This window comes from Macrotis lagotis, chromosome X (genome assembly GCF_037893015.1).
Source record: "Macrotis lagotis isolate mMagLag1 chromosome X, bilby.v1.9.chrom.fasta, whole genome shotgun sequence".
In the NCBI taxonomy this organism is placed as follows: domain Eukaryota; kingdom Metazoa; phylum Chordata; class Mammalia; order Peramelemorphia; family Peramelidae; genus Macrotis; species Macrotis lagotis.
This window is the reverse complement of record NC_133666.1, coordinates 692,767,923-692,795,815: the sequence shown is the minus strand read 5'-3', so window position 1 is coordinate 692,795,815 and position 27,893 is coordinate 692,767,923. Positions and strand designations below refer to the sequence as shown.

The following is a 27,893-nucleotide window of genomic DNA, read 5'->3' as shown; positions in this document are numbered from 1 at the left end:
ATGGAGCGCGTCAGCGAGGCGGCGGGGGCCTGCGGCGGGGCCGGGCCCGGCGCCCCGGGGCCCGCGGCCGGCTGCTACACCTACCAGGTGAGCCGCCACAGCGCCGACATGCTGCACAGCCTCAACCAGCAGCGCAAGAACGGCGGCCGCTTCTGCGACGTGCTGCTGCGCGTGGGCGACGAGAGCTTCCCCGCGCACCGCGCCGTGCTGGCGGCCTGCAGCGAGTACTTCGAGTCGGTCTTCAGCGCCCAGCTGGCCGAGGGCGCCGGCGGCGGCGGCGGCGGCGGAGGCGCGGCCGGGGGCCCCGAGGCCGGGCCGCAGGAGGCGGCGGGCGGCGGCGCGGGCCCGGGCGCGGGGCCCAGCCGCGAGCTGGAGATGCACACCATCAGCTCCAAGGTGTTCGGGGACATCCTGGACTTCGCCTACACGTCGCGCATCGTGGTGCGCCTCGAGAGCTTCCCCGAGCTCATGACGGCCGCCAAGTTCCTGCTGATGCGCTCCGTCATCGAGATCTGCCAGGAGGTCATCAAGCAGTCCAACGTGCAGATCCTGGTGCCCCCGGCCCGCGCCGACGTCATGCTGTTCCGGCCGCCCGGCGCCGCCGACCTGGGCTTCCCCCTGGACATGACCAACGGCGGCGGCGGCGGCGGCGGCGGCGGCGGCGGAGGCGGAGGCCTGGGCCCCGGGGCCGGCGGCGGCCTGCAGCCCGAGGACGAGGCGGCCCGCGCCGCCGCCGCCGCCGGGGCCCTGGCCGGCCCGGCCGCGCTGCCCGCGCTGCCCGGCGTGGCCGAGCGCCTGCCGGCCGCCGCCGGGCCCCTGTCGCCGCAGCTGCTGGCCTCGCCCTTCCAGGCCGCGGCGGGCGGCGGAGGCGGCGCGGCGCCCCCCGGGGGCAAGCGGGGCCGCGGGCGGCCGCGGAAGGCCAACCTGCTGGACTCGATGATGTTCGGCGCCCCCGGCGGCCTGCGGGACGCGGGCATCCTGCCCTGCGGCCTGTGCGGCAAGGTCTTCACCGACGCGGGCCGCCTGCGGCAGCACGAGGCGCAGCACGGCGTCACCAGCCTGCAGCTGGGCTACCTCGACCTGCCGCCGCCGCGCGGCGCCGAGAACGGGCTGCCGCCGCCCGAGGACCCCGACGGGCCCCGCAAGCGCAGCCGCACGCGCAAGCAGGTGGCCTGCGAGATCTGCGGCAAGATCTTCCGCGACGTGTACCACCTCAACCGCCACAAGCTCTCGCACTCGGGCGAGAAGCCCTACTCCTGCCCGGTCTGCGGCCTGCGCTTCAAGCGCAAGGACCGCATGTCCTACCACGTGCGCTCGCACGACGGCTCCGTGGGCAAGCCCTACATCTGCCAGAGCTGCGGCAAGGGCTTCTCCAGGTGAGGACGGGCCCGAGAGCGTGCCCCCGCCCGAGAGGGTGCCCCCCGCCCGAGAGCGTGCCCCGGCCCGAGAGGGTGCTGCCCCTGCTCGAGTGGGTGCCCCCCCGCCCGAGAGGGTGCCCCCCCTCCCGAGAGGGTGCTCACCCCTGCCTGAGAGGGTGCTGCCCCTGCTCGAGTGGGTGCCCCCCCGCCCGAGTGGGTGCCCCCCCGCCCGAGAGCGTGCCCCCGCCCAAGAGGGTGCTGCCCCTGCTCGAGTGGGTGCCCACCCCTGCCTGAGAGGGTGCTGCCCCACCCGAGAGGGTGCCCACCCCTGCCTGAGAGGGTGCTGCCCCGCCCGAGTGGGTGCCTCCCCTGCCCGAGAGGGTGCTGCCCCCACCCGGGGCATCCCCTAAGGCCCCTGGACACCCCTGGTGTGCAGCTGGGGTTGGGGTTCTTCTGGGGCGGAGAGGCCACGGGTGGGGGATGTTGGCCTTGGGGAGTGTGTGTGTGGGGGGTAGGACAGGGCTTGGTTTGGAGGGTCCCTCATTTCCCCTCAAGTCCCTCAGGGCTTCCCCAGCCTTCATTTGCTCCAGAGCATCTCCCTGTTTCCTCCTCGTGTCTACCCCACCCACAAATGCAGATGTCATGCTATCTGCAGGTGTGTGCTCACAACACACACATACACACATGTCACAGTCTCACAGGCAGCTGCCTGCACAGCACACTTGTGCACGTGTCATATACATCCGTACTACCACGTTTACACACGCATAGTACAGAAGCTTCCTGTCATGCCCACATGAGAGATGCCTCACATACATACACCTCTACATAGACACATGTAGCATGTGGCATATGACAACACACATGATGGCCATCCCACTCTCATCGCCACACACATGCCTGACAGGTCGACACACATCACACACAGACACGCACTTCATGGTGCTGAGACACACACATGGCATACACACAAGGAGGGGTGCCACACCCACATACCTGCCTGCATCTGCCCAAATCACACGCAGACCACATATGTGTCACGATATTCACATCACAGAACACTACACACACACATGATAGACCCACACACAAACTTCCACACACAGCTCACACAGGACATATATATCACAACCTTCTCATGCACCTGTGTGGCACATGCACACACCCACGAGGTAGATGCCATGTACATACATAGACACAGAGCACATACACACATATTCCCCCTTCTGTACACACACACACACACATACACACACACACACACACACACTCCCCTCCACATCCCCCCATCCACACACTCTCCTTCCTTCTCTGCTAGGATTTGGAAGCTGAGACCCCCCCAAAGCTGAGCTTAGCCCTCACATTGAAAACCCTGGCCTGGTTTTCCAGGCTCTGCCACCCCCCACACACACTCCCTCCCGTGCACTCCCCCTCCTCTGCTAGCATTTGGAAGCTGAGACCCCACAAACCTTGGCCTGGCTTTCCAGGCTCTCCTTCCCCCCCATGGCCTCCCACTGACATAGCCTCTTGGGCCAGACACTTGGACAGAGGAGCTCTGGTGGTGGGGTTTTCTTCCTTGGTGCTGAATATTTAGCACCTATTTCAGCAGCTTTAAGGTGGGGAGGGGGCTGTGTTTGAGAGCCATGGGGGGGCTGAGGGGCCTCACCAAGGGGGAGCAGGAAACGGGGCCGCTGCTCCCTGGACCTCGGGAGAACCTGTCTTACCAGTTGTGAGGCCCCCCGTCCACCCGCCTCACCAAACATCGGGTTTAATAACTCAGCTGGGCCACCAACGCCCCCCCAGTCTGGTCAGCCATTCTTCAGGGAGTGAGTTCTGGCCCACATTTGGGGATTGGCTGGGGACTGAAGAGCAGGGGGAGGGGAGGCCTGAGTTACCAAGCAAATTTGCTTTGGGGCAACAAAGATATTTTCCTCCCACTGGGAAAAATTAAAGCAAGTTAGCTCTGCCTCCTCTCCTTCAAAGCCGTCCTCCGGCCCAGCAGCCCCTGGGTTTCTGACGGGGCGGGGGCAGCAAAGCCCATCTTCCCCTTGGCCCCTGGAGAAGATCAGCTTGTGTCTGGCCCTGGTGCCTGGCTGGGCTGTACTTTGTGGGAGGTGCTGTAGGCCATCTCTGCTCCTCTGCCCTCCTCCCCAAGGGCCCCCTTTGAAAGTCTTCGTTTTGCCCTTTCTCTTCCAGGCCGGATCATCTAAACGGACACATCAAGCAGGTGCACACGTCCGAGAGGCCTCACAAATGTCAGGTAGGGCCGCTGTTGGAGAGGCTTTACGGGCTGGGACCGAGGGTTGAGGCCGGTGTCACTCTTCTGGGGTGTCCGGCCCTGTGGAAAACTGGGGCGAAGCCTGGGCCGCGAGTCGGGAGCGAGCCGTTCTGTGCGTGTGCGCTGGGTGGGGGGAGCTGGAGGGCGCAGCCGTCCAGCTGGCAGATGCTTTGCACGCCTCTCTCCTCTCCCTCGTTGACCTCTCTCTCACTGCCGTGACCTTTAAGGCTCCGCCTCCCCCAGCCCTGCCCCAGCTGCTTAGTCCTGGGGCCCACCCCAGTTCTCTCTGCTGCTTGATCCCCCTTTCCTAGTGTCGCTGGTCTCTCTCACGGTAAACTGCTCCCCCGTGTCAGACCCCTGCCTGCTCTTGGCTCATGGGATTCCAAATGCAGCTAACTCTTCAGTCACCCATGGCATGAGGGATGGCTCAGATGGGTGGGTTCCCAAAGGCTGGCTTGAGTCGCCCCAGTTCCGTGTCACCGAGTCGGTGCGACCTCTTCCCCTTCCCCCACCTCATCCCCCAAGGGCTCTCTTGTCCCCATGTCCAGTTCCTACTGAGTGAATCTGGGCAGTAAAAGGGAGGGCCAGCAAGGTCTGAGAGAGTCTGAATGACCTACCTTTGAGAGCCTCTAGACCTGGGCTGATTGAGAGTTGACTGTATCCTGGCAGAGAGCCCTTCTCTTCCATCTCCTCCTTCGAGCCCTGGGCATCTTTGCTTGCCTTTCTCAAGAGGTGTCTCTTCAGCCATAAGTCTCTTTTCTAAAGCGCTTTCAGGTTGGTAGGACGTACATCCCCCCCACAACCTTGACAGGTAGGTTGCTGGAGTGTTGTTGTCTTCGTTTTACAGTTGAAGAGACTGAGGCCCAGAGATGGGAAGTGACTTGACTGTGGTCGCTGGTTAGTAAAGCGTCCGAGCGAGACTCGGACACCCTCAGTTACTGTGCCTCTCAGGAGTGTGGCCGGACCTGGGGACCGGCTTGAGATGTCCTAGGTCAGTCCAGATGCTTTTATTGGGAGCCTGTCTTCCTCTGGGGAACGTTGAACCCACAGGCAGTTCAACTTCTTCGTGAGAATTTCCTTCTCCCCTTTATCCTGTGGACTCATTGCCTTCCTTCCCCTGGGTGGTCACTCTCAAAGGATTGAGGAGAAAAAATAAAGACTACGTGGTAATTCCACCACGTACTTTTTATCCATCTTCTTGCATGGCTTTCTTCAGAAAGTTGGAAGTCATTCAGGCCGTCTTCTGGTCTAGCGCCCCCTAGTGGGAGCCTGGCTTGGGCAGGATGAGGACTTTGTAAACTCTCTCTTTTGGAGGGCTGAGCCACGACAGACCTGAGAGGCCCTCAAATTCACCCCCTTCACTTTAGGCCCGGAGAGTCTCCGATCTAGAGGTGGGAAAATCCTTTGGGGCCGACCTGGCCGCCAATGAGGTCATTGGCCCCAGGGTCACAGGTAGGGAGGCAGGACCTTTCTGCCAAGTGGAATGTTCTTTGACTGAAGCTTGATTCCTAACGAGGCCCCTTCAGGGGAGCAGTTTTGGTCTTCTCTGAGGGTGAGGATGAGGTGTGAAGACAGGAGATACTTGCCGCCCAAAGTGGAATCTGCAGATCCTGCGGCTTCCCTCCCCCACTCCAGCCCCCAGCTCACTAGGGCTCTGTAGCTGTGCCTCCTGAGGGGGGCTTGGGGCTCCTGGCCCAAGTAGGATTTACCCAGAGGGCAATGGGGCAATGCGCCTGGCGGCCAGGGGGTAACCTGCGCTTTCTGCCCTTTTCCAGGTGTGGGGAGGGAGCAGCAGCGGCCTGCCGCCCCTGGAAACTCTGCCTAGCGACCTGGCCTCATGGGACTTTGCCCAGCCTGCTTTGTGGAGGTCGGCCCACCCTGTTCCTGATACCGCCTTTTCCCTTTCTTTAAAAAAATCCTTCCAGGCCCTTGATAATCTGGGCCCATCACACTCCGGCAGCCACCTCTTCTGCTCCGCCCCACCTGGGTACTTGAGGCAAGGCTGGACCACCCCAGAGGCCAATCGGGCATTTACCCAGTGGCCTGTGGGGTAACCTGCCTCCTCCCAGGGGCATATTTCCTAGGGTGGGGAGAGGAAGCCCCTTGGAAAGTCAGCCTGGCTCCTGGTATCTGCCTGGCTATTCCAGGAGTGCTGACCCACCCAGCCCGAGAGCTGCCTCAGTTCTCCCTCCTTTGCCTCTTCCAGGGTGGGCCCCATCTTGGGGCTTTTGATTTGTGGGGAGGCTCCCCATTAGGACCCCGGAGGAGATTCCTCCTTTCCAATGTCAGGGAGAGGCTTCTGGGCCCAGAACATGGACTTGTGCTTTAGGCCTGCCCATTGGCACTGCCTCTCCCTCCTCCTTGGGACTTTTGGCCAGTTTTGTTGGGGACTGATGGTCCTCTTAGCCTCAGGCCCTATGTCTTCGTTCCCTGGGCAGTGCTGGCTGCTCTGGAGGTCACCACCCCCACAGGACCAACTCCAGGAGGCAGCCACCCAAGACATCCGTCTGTGTGTCCCCGAACCCGCTAGCGATCTCCTTCGTCCTTCTGCTGCCAGTCCCAGGGCTGTCCCTCCCTGACTTTCTCCCAGTCAAGTGGTCCTGGGACATCCCTCCCCTCAGGTGGTTTCCCCCTTTCATCTCTGACTTAGAGGTAGATCCTTGGGTTCTTGAGGTTTATTTGGGCAGTAAGTAGAGGACCAGGCTTCAGATGGTGGCCGACGTAAGGCAGAAGCTTAGGATTTGTACTCTGCCTCCTATTCCCAATGGGTTTCAGGAGAACGGATTCTACCCCCCGATAAAGTTTTCATTCTAACAATGACGCCTTTGTGTGTTTTGTGTCTGGTCTTGTGGGGAGTGCATCGATGGGCCTTGGTCTCCCCCCCCCCCACCTTACACCAAAGACGCCGACGCACACACGGTCTCCCCCCCAGCTCCTTGGCTGGACCGAGCTCCCCGGTGGCTTTCAAATGCCCGTTTCTTACATCTTCCCCCTCTTGGAATGGCTTAGATCTTCATTCCCGGTGTGCCGAGGGTCCGATCAGGTCTAGAGTTTGACTGAAGCCGCAGATTGATGTTTGGGGCTTAGCGTCGATGGGGGTCATTCTGTGTTGAGTTTGACGTGGCCTTGTCATAGAACTGACGTCATGGCTCCAGCATCTGCCTCCAGAGGCCCAGGATCCGAGATTGAGAGCCGGAGCCACAGGGCCCAGGCGACCAGACTGGGAGGGTGGCCTGCTCACAGCTGTGTCCTCCGGTGGAAATTCTGGAAAACCTCCCTGTTGCGGGTCTGGTGGAAAGATAGTTCTACCTGGATCAGGAAGACCTGAGTACTTGTGTGTAGACTTCCAGCTCTATTGCCTTGAGCAAGTCCCCTGATCGGGCAGCCTTGGGGGCCTCGTCTGCCCTCCTTCACCTGGCAGGGTTGTTGGGACCTAGTGTCTGTGGAGGGATGTTTGCCGAGGCAGGAACTTGGAGCCCAGAGAGTAAGCAGAGACAGGGAGGGAGCCCAGAGAGCAAGCAGAGACAGGGAGAGGGAGAGAGATGAGGGGGGAGAGGAAAAGAGACAGGGAGAGAGAAGAGTCAGAGGGATAGAGCGAGGAAGGGTGAAAGAGATGAAGAAGAGGGAAGGGAAAGCGTGGAGACAGGGAGAGAGGGAGCAGAGATAGAGGAAGGTAAAGAGATGAAGGGGCGAGAGATGAGGGGGAGAGAGAAGACTCAGAGAGACAGGCAGAGAGGAAGGGAGAGGGAAAGAAGAGACAGAGGGAAGGGAAGCACAGAGAGGAAGAGACAGGGAGAGAGGAGGTAGAGGACGAGAAGGAAGAGGGGAAGAGAGCCAAGGGAGGGACAGCAGATGCTCAGGGGCTCCTGGGGCTATTCAGTAACTGTGCCAGGCCTGATCTGACCTGCAGAGCCAGTCCCATGCCTCTGCTGCTCTCAGTGCAATTCTGTACGTTGGCGAGCCTGGCTTACACCAGGGCTTTATTTAAAAGAACTCATTGACGCAGGCATATGAAACCAAATCCAGGAGGCTAAGCTTTGGATCTGGCCCTGACCCATCTCATCTGTATGATTGCCCAACTCTCCGCACGGGCGTGAATAGAGACCTGCCAGGCCTGGGGTAGCAGGGCATAGTCCTGCCGTTGCCTCGGTCATCTTAGCACTTAAAAGGAGGAGCCTTGCCTCTGTTGGATTGAGGCTCAGGAGGATCATCTTCCCTCTCTGAGATTCTGTTTCCTCCTCTGTAAAACCAAAGGGTTCCATGGACCCTTTGGGCCAGTTGACTGGGGAGAATGCTCTCCTGCAGGTGGGCACTTCCATTTCCTTCACTCTCTCCTAGGGTAAGGGCAGGGAAAGGGGTCCTGTAGACTTAGCTGCCGTCTTGGACTCTCAGGGGCCACCCTGCCTGGAGAAGACCTGGGCCCATTCACCCAGGCTTGGAGGATGAGGGGGGGATTGGAGTGATGTGGGGGGCCTTTGGGAAAATTCAAGATTGGGACAGAGCTGTCCACTGGTGGAATGCGGGGAGCTTGCCTGGGTAGAGGCTGGACCCCCCACTTGTTAGCTGTAGGACTAGACAAGCCAAGACCCCTTTCTCAGCCTCCTTATTTCCTCATCTGTAAAATGGGTGCTATTTGTCCAGCATGTTAAAAACTTTAAAGAGCTCCAAAAGGGCAACTGGGTGGCGCAGTGTACAAAGCACCAGCCCAGGAATCAGGAGGATCCGAGTTCAAATCCAGCCTCGGATACTTGATAATGATCTAGTTGTGTGACCTCGGGCAAGTCGCTTGACCCATTCCCTTACAAAAATCAAAAACAAAAAGAGCTCTAGGAATGCTAGCAATGGTTGATGGGAGTGCTTATGGGATGGTCACTGAGGTCCCTTCCAGCTCTCGTCTACCCTGCTTCTGGATATTGGGACTAGAGAAGGTCACCTGAGGCCCCTGATCCCTCTTCTCCTAGCCTCAGTTCTCCCTGCTTCTGGTCCCACAGCTCCTCTGCCATGTTGGTGGCTTTGACCTTGAGGGGATCCAGCCCAGGCCAGGGCAGGGCTTTAGGGATACCTGGGCAGGCCATATGGAGAGGGAGTCATAGGCAGTGAAGGTGGGCTGCAGCTTGGTGCTTGCCGTCTCCCCCCGCTGCAGGTGGGTCTGTCTTGTACTCATGCCTGGCCCAGGTCAGGAATCCTAAGACCAGGACCTCCAGTTCAAGCACAACTGACATTCTTAGAGTTCTCTTTTTGCCTCTAAAGCCCATTCTCTTCCCTTCCTGAGAGCCCAGGTCAGGGCCTTTTCTCCTGACCTCCTTAGAGACCAGTTTTCCCAGGACTTCTTTGGAGTGGAACTCTGTTCCTGTGCCTCTCCTTCTCCCTTCCTCTGTCCCATCAGCTTCCTTTTCTCTTGGATCAAGAAGCCAATGACTTTGTCTTTGAGACATCACTGCTCTCCAGGCCTCTGGATACCTGGAGAGAGACCTATTTTCTTTCCCTAAATGTCATCCTCTGAGTTCCTTCCCAGGACTAGGACTCTGAACCTGTGATCTCTGAGTGCTGAAGACTCACAATCGCTTTCTCAGTGATTTGCTTCCTATCCTGTGTGACGTGGAAGGGAGACTTGAGGGTGGCAGCTGGGGTGCACAAAAGAGCCGTGTTTCTCTATTAGGTCATCCTGGCATTACCTTCAGATTGGGAGGCAGGCAGGCTATGGTTTCCAGGTGTATCTTCTATCCAGGGAAGATGCTGTCTTCTGGGGTCTGAAGGCCTGTCCAGGGAAGAAAGAAGAGATTTGAATTACGTGGCCCTAGAGATGGGAACCAGGAGCTGGGGTGGGTAAGTGGGAAAGAGGGAGATTATAGACTCATTGTCAGGGAAGTCTTCCTAACCCAAAGAGCTGAAACCATGGCAAGATGATCTCTTGGGGACATGCCCTGGTGGGATAGGAATGGGGACCCCTTGGGGAGATCCTGTGATTCTGTGATCTCCCTAGAGAACTCGTTAAGTTGATTTGATTCCAAATTCTATTTTGCTTAGGTGAATATTGAATTTAATTTATCTTCCCTGGGAATACTGAGTGATCAAGGAATAGGTAGGAGAAAAGGGCTTGGCCTGGAGGGACTCGTGAGGAACCAGGTCAGGTGGGGATTAGAATTCTGGCCTGGGTGGGTAATCCACCTTCAGTGGTCCATTTGAGAGTTGACCGTCATCTTGAAATAATCACAAACGATAGGAATAAGCCTGTGGCCTTAAGAGGCTGGTCACCAGCCCGAATGAATGAACGAAGTAGGCTGGGCCTTGGAGGCCCCCCAGTGACTTCTAGCTCTCTTGGAGTTTTCAGGAGGCTGGAGACCCGATTTGGCATTGATTTTCTTGATGTTCTTCCTCATACCCAGTGTCTATCTCTCCTGCCATTAGGTCTAGAAAACGCCAGGGGTGGCTGCCTTCCAGAGGTTTATGGGTGCTGCTCCCCAGAGGGACATGCTTTCATGTTTTCAAATACCTTTTGGAAGGTGACCCAAGAGGCTTTTAGTCCAAAAACATGCACTACCTGGACCCTAGCCAAGTCATTTTCCTGGCATTGGGTAGTAAGTAGGTGGGCCCAAATCCTGCCTCTGACACTTCCTAGTTGGGTGACCTTGGCCAGTTATCCCCCTCCACTGGGCCTGAAGGAGTTAGTCTCCGTGACCCCTAGGATCTCTTCCAACTCTGGATCTGTGATCCCGGGACCCTGGGGTTCTTCTGGAGCACTTCTTGATTGGGGGCCCACTGCCCAGATCCCTTCACCATTCTGGGCCTCCAAGGGCTGCTGCAATGGTCCCAGGTGTATCGGTACGAAAAAGAGCAATTTTTCATTTCCTGGATACTGTCTTTGCTGACTATGTAGTGAGAAGGGTTGAGGTTGGAGATGTGCCTTTCTTAGAGGCAACTCTATGGCTGTCTCTATAATTCAGGGCAAGCTGTTTCCTCTCTTGGGGCCTCTGTTTGTCCTTTTCCCAATGAAGGGATTGGGATTCCAGCTCTGAGGTTGTGTGTGCTGCCTCTGGGAGAGGGTGCTGTTGACTGATGTTTGCACATCCCCTCTGAGGGGCCCTTGGAGTGAAGGGAGGAGTCTGGAGTGCCAAGTTCTGGATTGAGCTCTGAGGAGTTGTGTGATCTTGGCTAACTATCTGAGCTTCAGTTTCCTCAGCTGTAAAATTAGGGTAGCACCTGCTCTGAGGGTTAGGAGAATCTGATAAGTGTTTGGGGACCTAACACCTATGCAAAAGGTGCTAATCTATTTGGGCATCAGTACCCCTTCTTTGTTTTGATCAAATGAGAGATTGAGGTCGGCTTCTCCTCTTATGAATATGACTGATGGGGGGGGTGGCTAGGTGGCACAGCAGATAGAGCACCGTCCCTGGAGTCAGGAGGACCTGGGTTCAAATCCGACCTCAGGCACTTAATAATGACCTAGCTGTGTGACCTTGGGCAAGTCACTTAACCCCATTTGCCTTGCAAAAACCTAAAAAATAATAATATGACTGATGACAGTGATGATGTTTATCCTAATTGATGATGTTGGTCCTTCATTCTTTTTTAAAAATTTTTATTTAAGGCAGTGGGCTTGAGTGACTTGCCCAAGGTCACACAAATAGGTAATTGAGTGTGAGGTCGGATTTGAACCCAGGTCCTCCTGACTCCAGGGCCGGTGCTCTATCTACTTATGCCACCTAGCCATTCTTGAAGACCATGACATCAGGAAGTGGATGCCACAACGAGCTCATCAATTGGATTTGAGTGAGGTGGGACTGTGCTAAGTCCCCAGTCTCATTTTCTCCTCTGGAGCCATCTGGATCCAGTGACCAGATAGGAATCAGAACATCTGGAGATGGCCCAGGGTTAACTAAGGCTACAGCTGTGAATGTAATTCCATAACTAGCTATTTGGGGGGAGGGGTTATAAACTTCTGATCCTGGCATTCAAAATTCCTTGATTTAGTGCCTTTTATTTATCTATCCTTCATTTTATGTATTCATTTCTTTTAAAGTTTTTTTTTTTTTTAGGTTTTTGCAAGGCAAATGGGGTTAAGTGGCTTGCCCAAGGCCACACAGCTAGGTAATTATTATTAAGTGTCTGAGACCTGATTTGAACCCAGATACTCCTGACTCCAAGGCCGGTGCTTTATCCACTATGCCACCTAGCCGCCCCCTTTTTTAAAAATTTGGATTACAAATTATCTTTTTCCCTTTTCCTTCCCTATTTCCTGCCTGTTGAGAAGACAGACAGTATGATAATCAGTAAACATGAAGTCATGCTACTTTAGCCAGTCCACATTAGCCATGTTGCATGAAAAATGGCAAAAAAAATTAAAGTAAGTGTGCTTTGGTCTGCAGTCAGAGTTTATTAGTTCTCTCTCTGGAGGCGAATAGTATTTCTCATATTGGGTCCTTTGGAATTATCTCATCATTGTGTTGATCAGAATAACTAAATCATTTACAGTTGATCAGCATTACAGTGGTGCTGTTGTTCTCCTGCTACCTCTCATTTCACTTTACATCCGTTCAACCAAGTCTACCCAGATTTTTCCTGAAATCATTCTGCTCATAAATTTTTTTTTAAGATTTTATTTATTTTGAGTTTTACAATTTTTCCCCTAATCTTGGTCCCCCCGCCAGAAGGCAGTTTACCAGTCTTTACATTGTTTCCATGGTATACATTGATCCAAATTGAATGTGATGAGAGAGACCGCTCATAAATTTTTACAGAACAATAGTACTCCATCACAATCATATACCAGAACTTGTTCAGCCCTTCCCCAGTTGATGAGCATCTCCTTAATTTCTACTTCTCGTCACTGTAAAAAGAGTTGCTATAAATATTTTTTGTATAAATAGGTCCTTTTCTTTGATTTTTTGGGGGCTATAGACTTAGCAGGAATATTGCTGGGTCAAAGGGTAGGCATACGTTATAGCCCTTGGGGCCTTGTTCCAAATAATTCTCCAGAATGTTTGGATCTGTTTTAGTATCCCAATTTTCCTTCATCCCCTCCCACATCTGTCATTTTTCTTTTCTCCTATGTTAGCCAATATGAGAGGTGCGTGGTGGTATTTCAGAGTTGTTTTAATTTGCATTTCTCTGATGGTGATTTAGAGCATTTTTTCAGGTGTCTATAGATAATTTTGATTTCTTCTGGAAATTGTTCATATCTTTTAACTAATTTTCAATTGGGGAATGGCTCTTATTTTTATAAATTTAACTCAGTTTCCTACATATTTGGGAAATGAGACCTTTATTAGAGAAATTTGCTGCAAATATTTTTTCCCTGGTTACTTGTTTTCCTTCCAATTTTGGGTACGTTGGTTTTGTTTGTGCAAAAGCTTTTAAATTTCATGTCATCAGGTCCATTTTATTTTCTGTAGTCCTCTTCATGACTCATTTGGTTATTCTGGATTTACCTTGCCTTTTCAGTCTGATTTCATATTGCCCTATTTTAGAGGATCATAGCTTTAGAGTTGTCCAGTCTAAGCCCTTCATGTTAGAGAAGTTCATTTACTTGACCTATGCAGGGCCACCAGGCAGCAAGGGGTCTCCAGGTGATTCAAAGCCAGACCCTCTGACTCCTTATCCAGTAGTTTTTCTGTTGTACCCTTTGGCATTTGTCCTTTCCTTCCCCAAACCATTCCCCTGCCTTTGTTCTTGCCATTCTTCCTTCTCCTCTCTACCATGTTGATGCCATCTCTTGTCTTTCAGAGTCTGGCCCAAATAGCAGAAGTCTCCCCTGATCCCCTCCTCAGATTTCTCGGGACCCTGTGCCCAGACCTCGTCCCTTTCAAGGGCAGCTGGGGACACCATGGTACACAGGGCAGGGGATCTGGAGTCGGGAAGACTGGAGTTCAGATGTGCCTTAGACACTCATTAGTATCCCTGGGCAGGTCGCTTTAATCTGTATCTGCCTCCGTTTCCTTCAATGAGGATAATAACATCACTTACTTTGCAGGGTTGTTGTAAGGAACAAATGAGATCATATTTGAGATCATGTGTGCTAGTATGGTAGTTGCGCAGAGTAGGTGCTATATGAATAATCATCCCCATTCCCATCATGTGTTTTTATTTCATTCTCCTGGTGTCACAGTGATTTGTTTTCCTGCCTTTCCTCCTGATTTGATTTTAGGAGCAGACCTATCTCTCTTTGAGTTTCAGGGATCTATCCCAATGTTTTGCATACATTAGGTGTTTAATAATTGCTTGTTGGATGAGTGAGTGAATTATTTGGTAGATGACTTTGGGGAAGGAGGTCTTCCCCAGCTTAGACTCGAATGCCCTGTAAGTATCCAAACCTGTTTCTCCCTCCCCGGTTGTTAATTCTCACGTCATCAAGCTCTCTGGTCCTTTCATGGGCTTCCCTTCTGTTTGAGCTCCATCTGCCATTTTCTTGCTCTCTTCCCCGCTTCCCAGGAGCAGGTTTCCCTTTTGGTGTCGCCCACCATCTGATTTCTGTTTCTGAGCTGAGAGGGTGGCCCTGGGAGCCCAGGTCTACACTGGGCTGATAAGCCACTTCTACTAAAATTCACCTGTATTTAACACAACTGAGCCTCTTATTATGACTGAGAGAGGCTGCTAGATGGCACCATGGGCCTAGAGTCAGGAAGATACGCACTAGCTAGGTGACCCTGGCCAAGTCATTTTACCTAGACCTGCTTCAGTTTCCCCATCCACCAAATGGCAGTAGTACTGGCTCTCCTTCCCTGGGTAATTGTGAGGACTGGATGGGAAGATAATTGGTAAGCACTGTAGGTGCTTCTTCAAGGCCAGGGGAAGTTGGACTCCAGGAGTTTCTGATTCAGATTTTGCCTCAAGATTAGGAAAAACTGACAACTGTTAGCTGGACAAGCACCGGATCTATGACTGAGGGTAGAGGAAGCTCCCCCCAACCCGTACAGACCCAAGGTCACACCACCAGGATGGGTCAGGGATGGGGCCTGGAGCCAGGTCTGCCTTGTTTCCAAGCTGGCTCCCTGCCCCCCATACCACACTCCCTCACACAAGCTGAATAACAAGTCATCATAGCTAGCCAGCTCTTACATAGCACTTTTTTCCCTTTTGTTACATTTGTTAAAAATGTAAACATCTCATTCATTCTTTTATTTATTTTTATTATTGTTGTTATTGTTATTTTTTGTTTTTAGTTTTTGCCAGGCAACGGGGTTACGTGGCTCGCCCAAGGCCACACAGCTAGGTCATTATGAAGTGACTGAGGCCGGATTTGAACCCAGGTACTCCTGACTCCAGGGCCGGTGCTTTATCCGCTGCGCCACCTAGCTGCCCCTCATTTCATTTATTTTTCTAACCATATGCAATGATAATTTTCAACAATCATTTTTTGTGAGGTTGGAGTTTTTTTGTGTTTCTCCCTTCCTCCCTCCCCCTATCAGAAAGCAATCTAATAAGGGCTCTACATGTGTGATTATGCTGAACACAGATCCATATTAATCATTTTACATGTCACTTTAAACAAAGCGCATCCCTGGGGGAATTTTGATGAATTTTTCCAACATCCTTGGGGGATAGATGGGAAAGCTGAGTCTGTGAGTGAAGACTCCAAACATGGTCTGGACTGCCTCAGCCCCCATAACCTGAGGGAGAGGAGGCTCAGGAACTTTTCTCAATGCATCTATGCCTGCCACCTCTCTCTCCTCCACTCAAACTACTGGCCTCCCTGGCTTCCTCTAAGCACCAGCCAAAATCCCACCTCCAGGAAGCTTTCCTTCCCTCCTTAATTGCATGTATTGGTTGGCATGTTGCCTCTTCCGTTAGAATGTCAGCTCCTTGAGGACAGGGACTTAGCCTCTGCTTAGTCATGCCTGTCATTCAGTTGGTGCTTAATAAATTTTGACTAATTAGTTTAGCTTAATTAATATTGCTATGTAAAGTCTTTAAAAAGCTTGCAGGGTGGGGGCGGCTAGGTGGTGCAGTGGACAGAGTACCAGCCCTGGAGTCAGGAGTACCTGAGTTCAAATCTGGCCTCAAACACTTAATAATTACCTAACTGTGTGGTCCTGGGCAAGCCACTTAACCCCATTGCCTGGCAAAAACTAAAACAAACAAACAAACAAACAAAAAAACTTGCAGGGGCAGCTGGGTGTCACAGTAGATAGAGCACCGGCCCTGGAGTCAGGAGTCCCTGGAGTTCAAATCCAGCCTCAGACACTTAATAATTCCCTAGCTGTGTGGCCTTGGGCAAGCCACTTAACCCTATTTGCCTTACAAAAACTTAACCCCCCCCCAACAAAAAAACAAACTTGCAGAGGCAGCTAGGTGGCGCAGTGGATAGAGCACCAGCCTTGGAGTCAGGAGGAGCTGAATTCAAATGTGACCTCAGACAATAATTACCCAGCTGTGTGATCTTGGGGAAATCACTTACATTGCCTTGCAAAACTTAAAAAAAAAAACAAAACTGCTTGCTTTGTGGATGTTCCTTGCCTAGGGTTACTCTGGAGAGACTTGAATACAGGCTTATTGCCAGTAGGAATTATTTCATTTTTTGAATTTGGATGCTCCATGGCTACCTCATTAGCTGGTACAGAGGTGTTTAATACATGCTTCTTTTGAATTTTTTTTTTTTGGCAAGGCAATGGGGTTAAGTGGCTTGTCCAAGGCCACACAGCTATGTAATTATTACCTAGTGTCTGAGGTCAGATTTGAACTCAGGTCCTCCTGATTTCAGGGCTGATGCTCTATCCACTGTGCCACCTAGCTGCCCCAGCGATAAATGCTTCTTGATCTAAATGAATGATGGGTTGATTCCTTGTTATGAGGATGGTTCTGCTCGCTCTCCTACACTGCCTCTTCCTAGAATAAGAAAGAAGTTGTCCTTGTAAGACAAGTGCAGTATTATTGAGTCTTACCAGAATGGTTGACTGACTTTTGGGACAGTCTGTATCATTGAGTCCCTACCAAGCTCTATGTAAGCATTCCCTAAAGTCTGGGAACCGGGAGTCTAGCTTGGGAAGATGAGCTGGGCACTGGCACTCACCCTCATTCTCTTTCCCACTCACAGACCTGTAATGCTTCCTTTGCCACCCGTGACCGCCTGCGCTCCCACCTGGCCTGCCATGAAGACAAGGTGCCCTGCCAGGTGTGTGGGAAGTATTTGCGGGCAGCATATATGGCGGATCACCTGAAGAAACACAGCGAAGGACCAAGCAACTTTTGCAGTATCTGTAATCGAGGTAATCTTTCTGTTGTCTGGCATCCTAGCCGGGGGTGGTAAGCATGGGTGTTTGAATAGGTTCATGTCGCCACCGTCCCGTCTCGTCCCTGGCTTCCCCTGATGCTGCTCTTCCTTCCCACTGAACAACATCTCCAAACCCTGGAGGCATGGCCTGGCTTTTGCTTCCTGCTAACTGCTTGCTCGCCAGGGAACTGGGGTGGGGAGGGAGCGACGTCTCTCCTCAGAGTTGGTTTGAAATGTCTTTTTATGGGGTGTTGGGAACTGAAGGATGAATTCAAAGTTGTAAAGATGCCAGTCCATTTGTATGCTCTAGGTGGCAGGATCTGTGCATTTTGGAGGTACCATTGAAACAGCAAGTTGCCCAGAGAGCAATGTATGCTCTGCAATGCCACGGTCCCCCATTGAAGGGAGACTCTGAGTTTCTTTTAGCCAACTTGCTGGCACTGAAGGACTGAACAGCCAGAGATCTAGGGAGGCTTTGGGATGGCAAAGACTTTGGGGCACAAGTAGATGGAACCCACTGAGTTCTCTGACCAGAACTCCTGCATCCCAGGCATAGTGACTTCTTTGTAGTACAAGAAACTCAATTGAGTCGATTCCATTTCCATCTCTGTAGATGGCCATTTGCCTGGTAGAATTCTGTTAGACACCTGCTCAAATGAGCAAGAACATGTTGGGGGTTGGAGATGGGAGAAGGATTGAGGACGTATGTCTCAGAGGGGCTGGGAGATTCAGTTGCCCAACTGTCTCTCTTGGTTGTTGGGTAGGCCGGGAGAAGAGGGGTCTGTACCCCAGGTATCCTGAAAGTATCCAAAGTGACCGTGTGTTGAAAGCTGCTGAAAGGGCAGTTACTTGTGGTGTCATGGTCAGGGGAGGGATCTATTTGGAGCCCCTGAAGGTTGGGCAGACATAGTTGAACTTGGGATCTTTTCATCACATGGGATGTGTCCAGAGGCTCCTACAGGATTTAACAGTGGAGGGCTTGGAAGGATTGGGTCAGGTGGGAAGAGCGCTGTACTGTGGGGTCAGAACACCTGAGTTCTCGCGTTGGCTCCGCCATGGGGGGGGTGATGATGCCTACCTCACAGGGTTGTCGTGGGGGTCCAAGAATAGGATGGATTTGAGAACTGACTTTGCATATTCAGGGTTCTACACAAAAATATTATTATTATTATTATTATTATTCGTATTATTCTTACTATGGGTGAGGGTGTGGCATCTCTTCCCCGGCCATCTCTGAGGGAAGCCATTTTAGTGAGCCTTGGCACAACTGTCTAAGAAGTTTCCAGGTGTGAAGTGGTGTTCCAATAGCAGCCTTGTGCAGAGGGCTAGGAGGGTTGGGAGCATGGCACCTGATGACTCACAGGCTGAGATCACACTAGCATTGTGAGATGTCGCAGTGGCAGGGCAGTCACAGCATGGGAAAGTGGGAATTCGCCTCTTGAACCTCTAGGGGCTCTACACATCTGCTCCTAAACAGAGAACCTGGGCAGAGCTGGTAGCTAACTCATCATTCCCAGAACATTAGGAAAGTGGGAGTGGCACTAATGGGGAAGAGTGAGCAGGCGGGCCAGCTGGGCTGTATGTGGAGGCCGGATGCAGCTTGGGAGGCAGTGGGTTGAGACGTTGAGCCGGCGGCATTTCCCCCCCCCAGTCAGATGTAACTCTCAGTCGTGCTGAGGCATCCCTGACGAGCCAGTTGTTGACCCGCGGCTCAACCGCGGGCTTCCATTGTCGGGTTCTCAGCTTTTGGTGAACTTGGTGGAACTGATGCCGGTCACCTGGAGCCTCCCAGCTATTGTCTCAGAGACAAGGGGACCCCATGGAACCTCATTAATGGACTCAACCCTGGACAAGGAAGTGAAGATCAGAGAATGGAGACCGCAGAACTGAACCAGAGACTCTAGTAGAACATGGAAAAAAACACAAATAGATGGGAAGCAGACCTGAGTTAAGAGGCAGCTAATGGAAATCATTGACATTTTACAAGATTGATATGGTTTTCTTCCCTCCAGCTGCTAAAGAGGGCGGTGTGGCTGCTGAATCACAAGGTTGAGTCATTGGAATAAATGATTCCGAAACAATGACATTGAAGGTCACATCTTCTAGAAGGGCCACAGTTGGATGCAGGTAGCAGACCCTACCTTGGGCCTCAGCCCTGGGGGCCAGTGGTCCCATTTCTTCAGTGCACCAGAAGAAAAGTCGACTTTAGGCTGATCTCTCCTGGGAAGTCAAAGGGAGAGGATATGGTCCCATTCTTAACCAAAAAAGGAGGAAAAAAAATAATCAAAGCATTTGCTTTATTGTGTAAAGATTAAGAATTGTGCTTCTAGGCTGGTTCCTTGTATAGAAGTAGATACAGAAGCAAGCAGATGAAATTTGGCAGAGAGAGGAAGACGAGGCTCTTTCTGGACATCAGAGACATACAGGGAGACATAGGAGCTTACAATATATTGTTATTTCCTACCTTGCTGGAGAAAATTGGTGTAGGGCCTCACTTAAGAACATCCCCTGACCCTCGCCATTCTAGACAGTCTATAAATGTATTGATTAAGTGTTACGTGTTACATGCTGGGGAGACAAATGACGGCAGAAGACAGCTTTGGTGGTCTTCCAGGGTTCTGCCTTGCTTTGTGAGTGGTATGTCATAGAGACGATTTCCTCAGTATTTGTTCTGGAGATTGTGCACATAGGATCATGTCCATCGGCTCTGTTCATCAGCCAGGGTGAGATACGGAAGATGGCAGTCATCCCCGAGGCCAGACTTCCACCTCCCTGGCTTTGGAGGAGATGCTGCTCACGTTGGGGGTGGGTGGGAGGGGAGAGCTTGGACCAGATGACATCTAGGCCCTTTCGAATGAATTCTGGGAAAACCCCAATATCCCTTTAAGCCTGTGTAGTGAAGCACAAGAGGGGATTGGGGGTGGAAGCGGGTGGGCTGACCCAGTTTGTGCCGGCCAATGCTTCCATATCTTGGATATCAGCAAATGCTACGAATCAGAACTTGATTTATTGTTTTATTGATGGTCTGAACTTTGAAAATAATGATGGAGAACGTGTGAATGGTGTAGATTAAGCTAAGAAGAAGTTTGGTATTGGTTTTTTTTAATCGAGCGCTACTTGTTAAGCATTTCCCAGCAGCAAACCCGCTAGTAAGGTAGAAATCTGATGGACAAAAAAGACCCTGTTGTAGTTGAACACAAGTTTTTGAGAATGACGTGAAGGGGTAGCAATGCCATGATGGAGTGCCCTGTTTGTAAGGATGAGAAGTTCCCTACGAAGAAAGATGGAAGCTGAGTGAATGAAAGGGCCAAGGCTAACCCACTGTCTGTTTTAAAGAGAGGGGTAGGTGTGTGTGTGTGTGTGTGTGTGTGTGTGTGTGTGTGTGTGTGTGTGTGTCACGGCATTGGTGGGCTCTTGGTGAAGGGTGGGTGTCATCACCCAGCATGGCGATCAGGTTCTTTGTTCTGAGCATGTGAATATTGGCATCTCCATTTCACATTCCCCTCATTTTCCCGATTCCTTGGTGGTGAATCTGCATTTACTGGACTGAGGGTGCCAGGATTCTGATGTAAGGCACTTGACTCCCAGGTTGCATTCTGGCCAAAGCTCCAGTTGGGGTCCTCTGCCTTAATTCATCTCTCCACGTCCTTTGTAGCTGTAGGAGAGACCCCTCTAGTACCACATTCTCTTGGAAATTGTATTCACTTGTGTGAGGGTGTTCTTGATATTCATAACTCATGGATTGGAAAAAGAAAGAAAACCAATCTCCTCTGACATGGTTTCACTGGGAGTCCTGTGATTGTTTTTTGTGGAGGGAGGATACTGGGGTTTTCCAATATCTCCCAGCAGCCTCATTGTCACCTAGTTGGGTGTGCTTCCCCTCCTCAGGGGCCAGTCACAAAAATAAGGGACAGAAGAAACCTAGTGGACACAGCTTTGTTCAGGGAAGGAATGAGGTGATCTGTGTGGTCCAATTCATGGGCTTATCCATCACCTTCCCGCCTGCCCCTCGCCTTGCTTACTTGGATCTCAGCACCACTGCCCAAGGGTCCAGTGTCCACAGAGCTGTACCACAGACTCAACTTCCAGTGCCATAACAGGCCATTTATCTAGTGCTTTCCCTACCATGTGCTGGAGATAAGTGGTACAAAGACAAAAAAATCCCATCCTGCCCTTGGAGAGCTTGCCTTCCAGGCATTGCTTCCAGGCTGGTTAATGACCCAAGTCTCCAAAGCATTGAGCACATTTCATTGCAACCTGATTCAGTTTCCCTATTGAGAGTTAAATATTTTCTCAAACAAGGAGCAGAACCAGTGTTAAGCCTCAGTCCAGGCCTTGAAGTGATGGAGCCCTACCTGCCATTCATTCATCTATCCATTTATCCATCCGTCCAACCATCTGTCCATCCATCCATCCATCCATCCATCCTCCATCCATCCGTCCATCCATACGTCCGTCTGTCCATCCATCCATCCATCAATCCATCCATCCATCCATCGACAGATATTTATCAGGCATTGTGTTCCCCAGTGGGGAGATAAGTATGAAGAATGAGACTATTTCCTCAGCAAACAGCAACGGCAAAGACTTTCACCTGCCTCGCCGCTTCCCTTCCTCTTCCATTATCCTCTCCCTCATCCTCTGGGAGTGCCTTTCTGTGGAGGAGATACCGTAGACAAAAGGACCTTCGCTATCATCTCTTTTCTTCCTCCCTTTCATTTCCATTTCTGCACTTTGACTGAGCATCTTACTCTCTTTTCACTCCTGGGTTAGTTGTTATACTCAGAGATGCCTTGCCCTCCAAGAGCTTCCAAGCTAATCCATCAGCACAGCACAGATAAACAGATTATATACGATCTGTAGAGAGATGCTATTAGGGTTCAGAGACCAGGCAGCAGAATAAATAGAATTTTCCTTCAAACCGATCTTTAATGCTTCAGAGTGAGGAAGGCTGCAGTACTGTCCCCTCCTCCCATTCTCATAGGGCCTCCAGGTTGACAAAGAACTGTTCTCACCTAAACCCTGACCTGTGCCCATTTCTCAGTGGAGAAGTCTGAGGCCCAGAGAGGGAAGTTACTTACCTGGTGACACAGCCCAACCTAGCTGTTCCAGTGGGGTTCATCAGGACATGACCATCAAAATTAAAAGCAGATAATTGGCTTTTCCAAGTCTGTATTGGGCCATCCCTCAGAACCCTTTGGTCCCATCCAAGTGAGCTCGATCATTTTTTTTTTTAAATCATGAAAGTACTGAGTGAATACAAACTGAATCATTATTACTGGGTTAAAAGGACACAGTCACTCTACCTGTCTCCATACCCTGTGGCTAAAAATTTTCTTTTAAATCTTCTAAAATGAACAGACATTCATACCATTCTGATTTGGAAAAATACAAAATAAAGCTAAGGACATTCTCCTTAGCTACTGCTCCCTGGCTGCTCCAACTGGTATCATTGGATACTTCTCATCCCATGCCTTAGACACACTGGAGAGAGGAGCTTTCACTTGAGAAATCACAGAAATCCCACTCTGGAATTTACTGCTTTGGTTTCAGCAAATGCATGAAGATGAATAGCAGGGGGAGCATCTTCACACTTTCCAGATCAGGGATGGGGAAGCCTTTTTTTTTTTTTTTTTTGCCAAGAGCTATTTTGATATTTATAACACCATTCACAGACCAAACAAAATGATCAGCTTAAAAATTAATCTGCTATATTTGGTCAGACAGTTAATGAATTCACCCCTAAAAACCTCCTCGAGTTGTTGAGGTTTGAGCTCTACCTGTGGTTACCTTAGCCTATGGGCTAGATCAAATGGCTCCTGGGCCAGTCATTCCTGGGCCAGTCATTCCCCACCCCGTTTCTAGAGATCAGAGTGAATCTCTGAAGCCTTTTGGCTCCGAAAATACTCTATCTCTGGTGTGGACACCTTCAAAGAGATAACCGTGTCCCTTTAATGCAGTTTCCCAATTTTAAATTAAAATTTAATGCAGTTTTCCAATTTTAAAAGTTCTTTGGTAATTCAAAAGCTCTCAGCAGTTAGTCCATAGCTATTTCGTGAGGTTGCAATTTTAAAAAAAGCATCTCACCTCAAATAAACAAAATGAAAATCTCCAGACTATCACAGGGAGGGAGCCCAGGGGAACTTTGCCCTTAAGGTTGAAATCTCCTTTGGTTTCCCTAGATATCAGAGAGGAGCTTTGCTTTGTTTCATTTTCTTTAAAAACTCCCAAACTCCTATTTTGTTGGTTCTTAGAGACACTAAGACAGCAATTAGGCAAAGATCACCCCTCTCAGCCCTGCCTCATTTGGTTCTGATCTAACCTTTGTGGAGGTTCAACCCTCCCCATCTCCCAGGGAGGTTTTATGAGGCTAACTCCAACTGGGCAGAATCTGATGCTTTTCCCCCTTGTTCCCCAGACGGAATCCTGGTTTAGCAGCTGGGCTTGTTCTGATTGTTGATGGTCTCAGCCAGCCTTCAGGTCATGGAGGATGTTATTTCTTTGAGGGACAGAGTGAGCATGGAGACGTTTTGGCATCTGGTCTCTTCTTACACGGAGCATTTATGAAACCCTTGGCTCTGCCCTCCAGGAGTTTACCCATCTTGCCTAGGGCTAAGGCGTAGTCCATAGTCTTGCAGTTGCTTCTAGGGCTCTCCTCGTCCCCGGGATGCCTCTGGTCAGACACCACTGCCCCAGCCTTGCCCACCCAGACGGAGTAGCCGGGGCCCCTGCTAGTGAGAGCCCTGGCAGGTGGCCGGGAGCAGTCGGGGAAACAGAGGTCTCTCGGTGCTGGTGGTAGGATCTCATCTCCTTTTGTCTCGTTTAGGTTTCTCCTCTGCCTCCTACTTAAAGGTCCATGTTAAAACCCACCACGGTGTTCCCCTTCCCCAGGTCTCCAGGCACCAGGAGCCCATCCCGAATGGGGGAGCAGCGTTCCACTGCGTCAGGACCTATGGCATCAAAGGCAAGCGACTCCCTGCTCTGCACGCTGCTTGTCTGCGCAGACCGTGCGGTGGGCGCGGGGCTGGGCCCGGGGAGGAGGGGCGGAGCGGCCCCCGCCATGAGGCCACTGAGGGCGGGCACCGGGCAGCCTCCGGCTGGGCCTGGTGCTCGTCCCTCTGGGGGTTGTGAGTGAGGCTACTTGGGTCCCCCAGCCAGGCCCCACACACCTCCCGGCCCTTGCCTGCACTCTGCTGCCGCCAGCCCTCCCCTGACCCATGGCCCTGCGTCCCTCCTTGCATGATCAATCAGAGGATGTGTCCAGGGTGACTGCTGCAGGGGGTCTGGAAGCATAGAGGCCAAGCGCTTCCTGCCCTCCTGTGGCCGTGAGGTAGGCTCCTGTGAGGTCAGAAAAGGGGGCTGCAGAAGCCTTCTCCTTCCCTAGGGCTTCCTGGATAGCCTTGGGGCACCCAGGGAGAAGGAGAACTGCCCCGTTACTCAGTTCCCAGGCTTGCCCTGGAGAGATGTAGTCTGTTGTGGCTCAGAGGTGAGCCCAGGGGCTCAGGCGGCCAGTCTCTCTCCCCTGCCCCGATCGATGGCATGCTCCGTGCTCCCATCAGGGGGTCGAGAGGTCCACGGCAAGAGCCCTTGGCCTAGGGACTGTAGTCTGCCTTCCACAGCCCCCCTTCTGACTTGGGGCTAGTCAGGAGGGGCCTGGGCCCGGCTGGCCCCAGAGCTGAAGTCTTTAGAAAGAGGCTGAAAGGGCCCGGGGGATGAACCGGGGACTCATGGGCAGTGCTGGTGAGAGGAGTAGTTGGTCTGGCCTTGTCTCTCTCCCAGGCTTCCCTGGGGGGGCCGCAGGCGGGTAGGATCTATCCAGGTCGTGTAGGCAGGCAGGCGTCTCTTATTTGGAACAAGAAGAGCTGGAGTCAGAAGAGGCTGTGTGCCTACTGTAGTGTGGAGAGCCCAGGATTTGGAGCCAGTGGGCCTGGGGGTGGATCTCGTTCTGCTCCTCCCCCGGAAAGTGAGTGAGGAGCTCGGACGAGGTGATCGCCAAGGGCCACTTGGAGCTCTTGATCCTAGGATCCTGGGATGGACCCCAGAGTTCTGGGCTCCCCTTGATCGGGGTAACCAGTGCTTCCTCTTCCTGGGTCCTTGGGGCCATTGGAGACCAAGGTGTGGGCAGGCTGAGCTTGGCAGGTCCCGCAGGATGTTCTTGTCCCGCTAGGAAGTCGTGCTGGTCCAGGGGGACTTAGAACCTCTGGGGGACTCGGTGAATGGTGTTTGTGGATCGATGGCCTTCCTCTGTGTCTTTGAGCTGCGAGGCGGGCAGGTCGGGGCTTGAGGCCTGGCTGACCCAGGCTTGGCTGTTGGCAGGTGGTCAGGGATTGTAGATTTGTCTCCTCCGCTCTCCATCCTCAGGCTGAGGTGGGACTGAGGCAGAGGGCTGTGGGCAGAGAAGGCCCTAGCGAGGAAGGCGGCATCTCTCCGGGGGTCTCTTGATCCCTTCCCTCACAGGTGCCTGGCCCACGGACTGAGCGGTTAGGCCTTCTTCCGGGCCCTTCTGGGGCCAACTGCTGGCCAGCCCCCCTCCCTGAGTCCCCAGATCCCAGCCCATGCTTGCTAGTCTGAGCCTTCCCTCTCCCCCTCCAGGAAGGGGCCTTTCCAAAGCCTGGCCTCATCTGTGTGTTTTGTCTTGTTTGTTTATAGAAGGCCAGAAATGCTCACATCAGGACCCGATTGAGAGCTCTGACTCCTACGGCGACCTCTCGGATGCCAGCGACCTCAAGACCCCCGAGAAACAGAGCGCCAACGGTTCCTTCTCTTGTGACATGGCCGTCCCCAAAAACAAGATGGAGCCTGACGGGGAGAAGAAGTACCCTTGCCCCGAGTGCGGGAGCTTCTTCCGATCCAAGTCCTACTTGAACAAACACATACAGAAGGTGCATGTCCGGGCCCTCGGGGGGCCCCTGGGGGACCTGGGCCCTGCCCTGGGCTCCCCCTTCTCTCCCCAACAGAACATGTCCCTCCTGGAGTCCTTCGGGTTTCAGATCGTGCAGTCTGCGTTCGCTTCGTCACTCGTAGATCCAGAGGTCGACCAGCAGCCCATGGGGCCGGAGGGAAAGTGAGGCAGGCTTGTCCCCACTAAAGCAGCAGCAGTCTGTCGATCCTGGAGAGATGCTGTGGATGAGGAAGGAGATGATGTCATTGGGTTCTGTAGCGGAGAGAGTTTTTTCATTTTTAACTCCCCAGACTCCCCCCTTCCCCTCCCCATCCCCCACCCCCCCATTCCTAAATGGTCTTTAGAGATAGCTTCGCAGACCGAAGCCGTGCAGGGAAGTCTCGGCGGCCGAGGACGAGGGTTAGGACATGGGGCAGCAGAGCCAAACACTACGGACGTCTCCGAGGCCACATGGGGAGTGGCTTCTCCCTCGGCGGAGACTCCCTGAGGGACCCTGCCCCCACGGCGTCCTGGGGCCCTTTCCCCTGTCCTTCCCTCCATCTTTCCCTCCCCCTACCACCCCCTCCTCCTCTCACCTGAGAAACCGCAGTAAGTTTTCACCCACCTGCAAACACTGATCAATTCCCAGCTGTTCGGAAAGAATCCGGAAGCCTGTAGCATCTAGCAGACCATGGTGCCGTGATCCTCCTCAGAGACTCTCAGAGAAGCTGGGGCGGGGGGCTCCGAGATTCCCGAGCCCTCCCGGCCCCTCCTCAGAGGCAGGGAGGCTCCAGCTGCCGAGGACGCCCCACATCCCAAGCCAGTTCTTTTGGTACTTTGACCATTCAACTTGCTGTCGGATTTTAATTCCCTAATTATTATTATTATTGTTATTATTTTTAGGGCCTGTGTAGTGAGTTGCTACTGAAAGCCAGTCCAGGCGGCCTCCGGGGCTCTTTGTAAGCGGCAGTCACATTAGGGTTAGTCATCAGAAGTTTTTAGGCGTATCATAAATAATAACTTGGCTAGTTGATGGTTTTAAGTCTATGGAAGAAATAGTTTTATGCAAAATTTAAAAAAAAATGCCAGTCTGGTTGGTCGGGGTGGTAGAGGTTTGGTTTTTTTAGCTGGGTCCCCCAAAGACGAGAGAAGCCAGGAGTGGGGGGATACCGTGAACCACTCGTATTTGCGTTGAAATAAACCCAGTTTTTCTGAGTGATGTGATTTGATCTGATCAGACTGTATTAAAAAAGTTAGTATGTTACTTACCCGTTTTGTCTGGTTATTGAACCGGGTGTAGTCTGTAACTCGGGCTGAGGCGATGGAGGGCTGCGGTCGGTGAGGAGTGCCGAGTACCTTGGCTCGGAAACCTGCATCTGCTGACTCACGTGGCGTCCGAGGCCGTTCTGGTATCTGCTAGGTGATTCGTGACCCCAGGATCTGGCGATCCTGCCAGCCCTGGAGGGGTGGGGACGTGGGTTCTGGGCAGGGGCTCTTATGAAGAAATCTGTGGGTACATCTCCGAACTTGGTTGGAAAACAGGACGTCTTTCTATCGTCACTGACCTTTGTTTTTCTTTGCAATTCTATGTATTTAAAGCCGTTTTTCTGAGGCCTCATCAGACTGCTGCCCAAAGGGTCTCTGGCCCCCCAAAGTGGAGGGGGAGCCCAGTAGGTAGACAGATTCCCCAGTTCTGAGGAGAGGGATTCAATCTTGACATACTTTGTTCAACAACACTTCCCCTGGGCTTTGAATCCAGCGCCTGCTCCTAAAGACCAAAGGGAGCCCCAATAGTGGGGATACACCCGAAACCCATGACAAGTCCAGGGGAGATGAGAGGTTATTCTCTAGGAGAGACCAGACTTTCCCTTTAGGGGATCCTCCAGCAGGATTCTCTACAGAGCTCTGCCCCCCAAACTCTGTGGCTCTCCAATACCTCTGGTAGGGCATGTCGAGCCCTTGACAACCCCTTGTGCTCCCTCTATAATCCAGCCCCTCTGATCCTTGGGGAGTCTCTTTCTCTGGATGATAACTTTTCCCTGGCTGTCCCCCCCCACCCCAGCCCCTGTTGCTGGAGTGCTTTACTTTTCTCAGATCTCATCCTGTGCAGGACCCTTCCCAGGCCTCCCAGGAGCTAATACTCTCTCCTCTGGTGTGGCCTTCTCTCCA

General features: G+C 52.5%; 1 protein-coding gene across 1 annotated transcript; it reads left to right on the top strand.

The window, feature by feature from the left end:
• PATZ1 (POZ/BTB and AT hook containing zinc finger 1) lies at positions 1 to 26,988 on the top strand. Its single transcript, XM_074206399.1, has 5 exons — positions 1 to 1,376; positions 3,555 to 3,618; positions 16,667 to 16,838; positions 23,670 to 23,807; positions 25,493 to 26,988. The coding sequence occupies exons 1-5, from the start codon at positions 1 to 3 to the stop codon at positions 25,909 to 25,911; spliced, it is 2,169 nt and encodes a 722-aa protein (XP_074062500.1). The 3' UTR covers positions 25,912 to 26,988.
• Positions 26,989 to 27,893: the final 905 nt, after the last annotated feature.

Excerpts from the sequence above, each read along its gene's own strand:
- PATZ1 (XM_074206399.1), top strand. The coding sequence starts at position 1 with ATGGAGCGCGTCAGCGAGGCGGCGGGGGCCTGCGGCGGGGCCGGGCCC. Across the intron at positions 16,839-23,669 it reads TTGCAGTATCTGTAATCGAG|GTTTCTCCTCTGCCTCCTAC; the intron begins GTAATCTTTCTG and ends TGTCTCGTTTAG. Across the intron at positions 23,808-25,492 it reads CAGGACCTATGGCATCAAAG|AAGGCCAGAAATGCTCACAT; the intron begins GCAAGCGACTCC and ends GTTTGTTTATAG.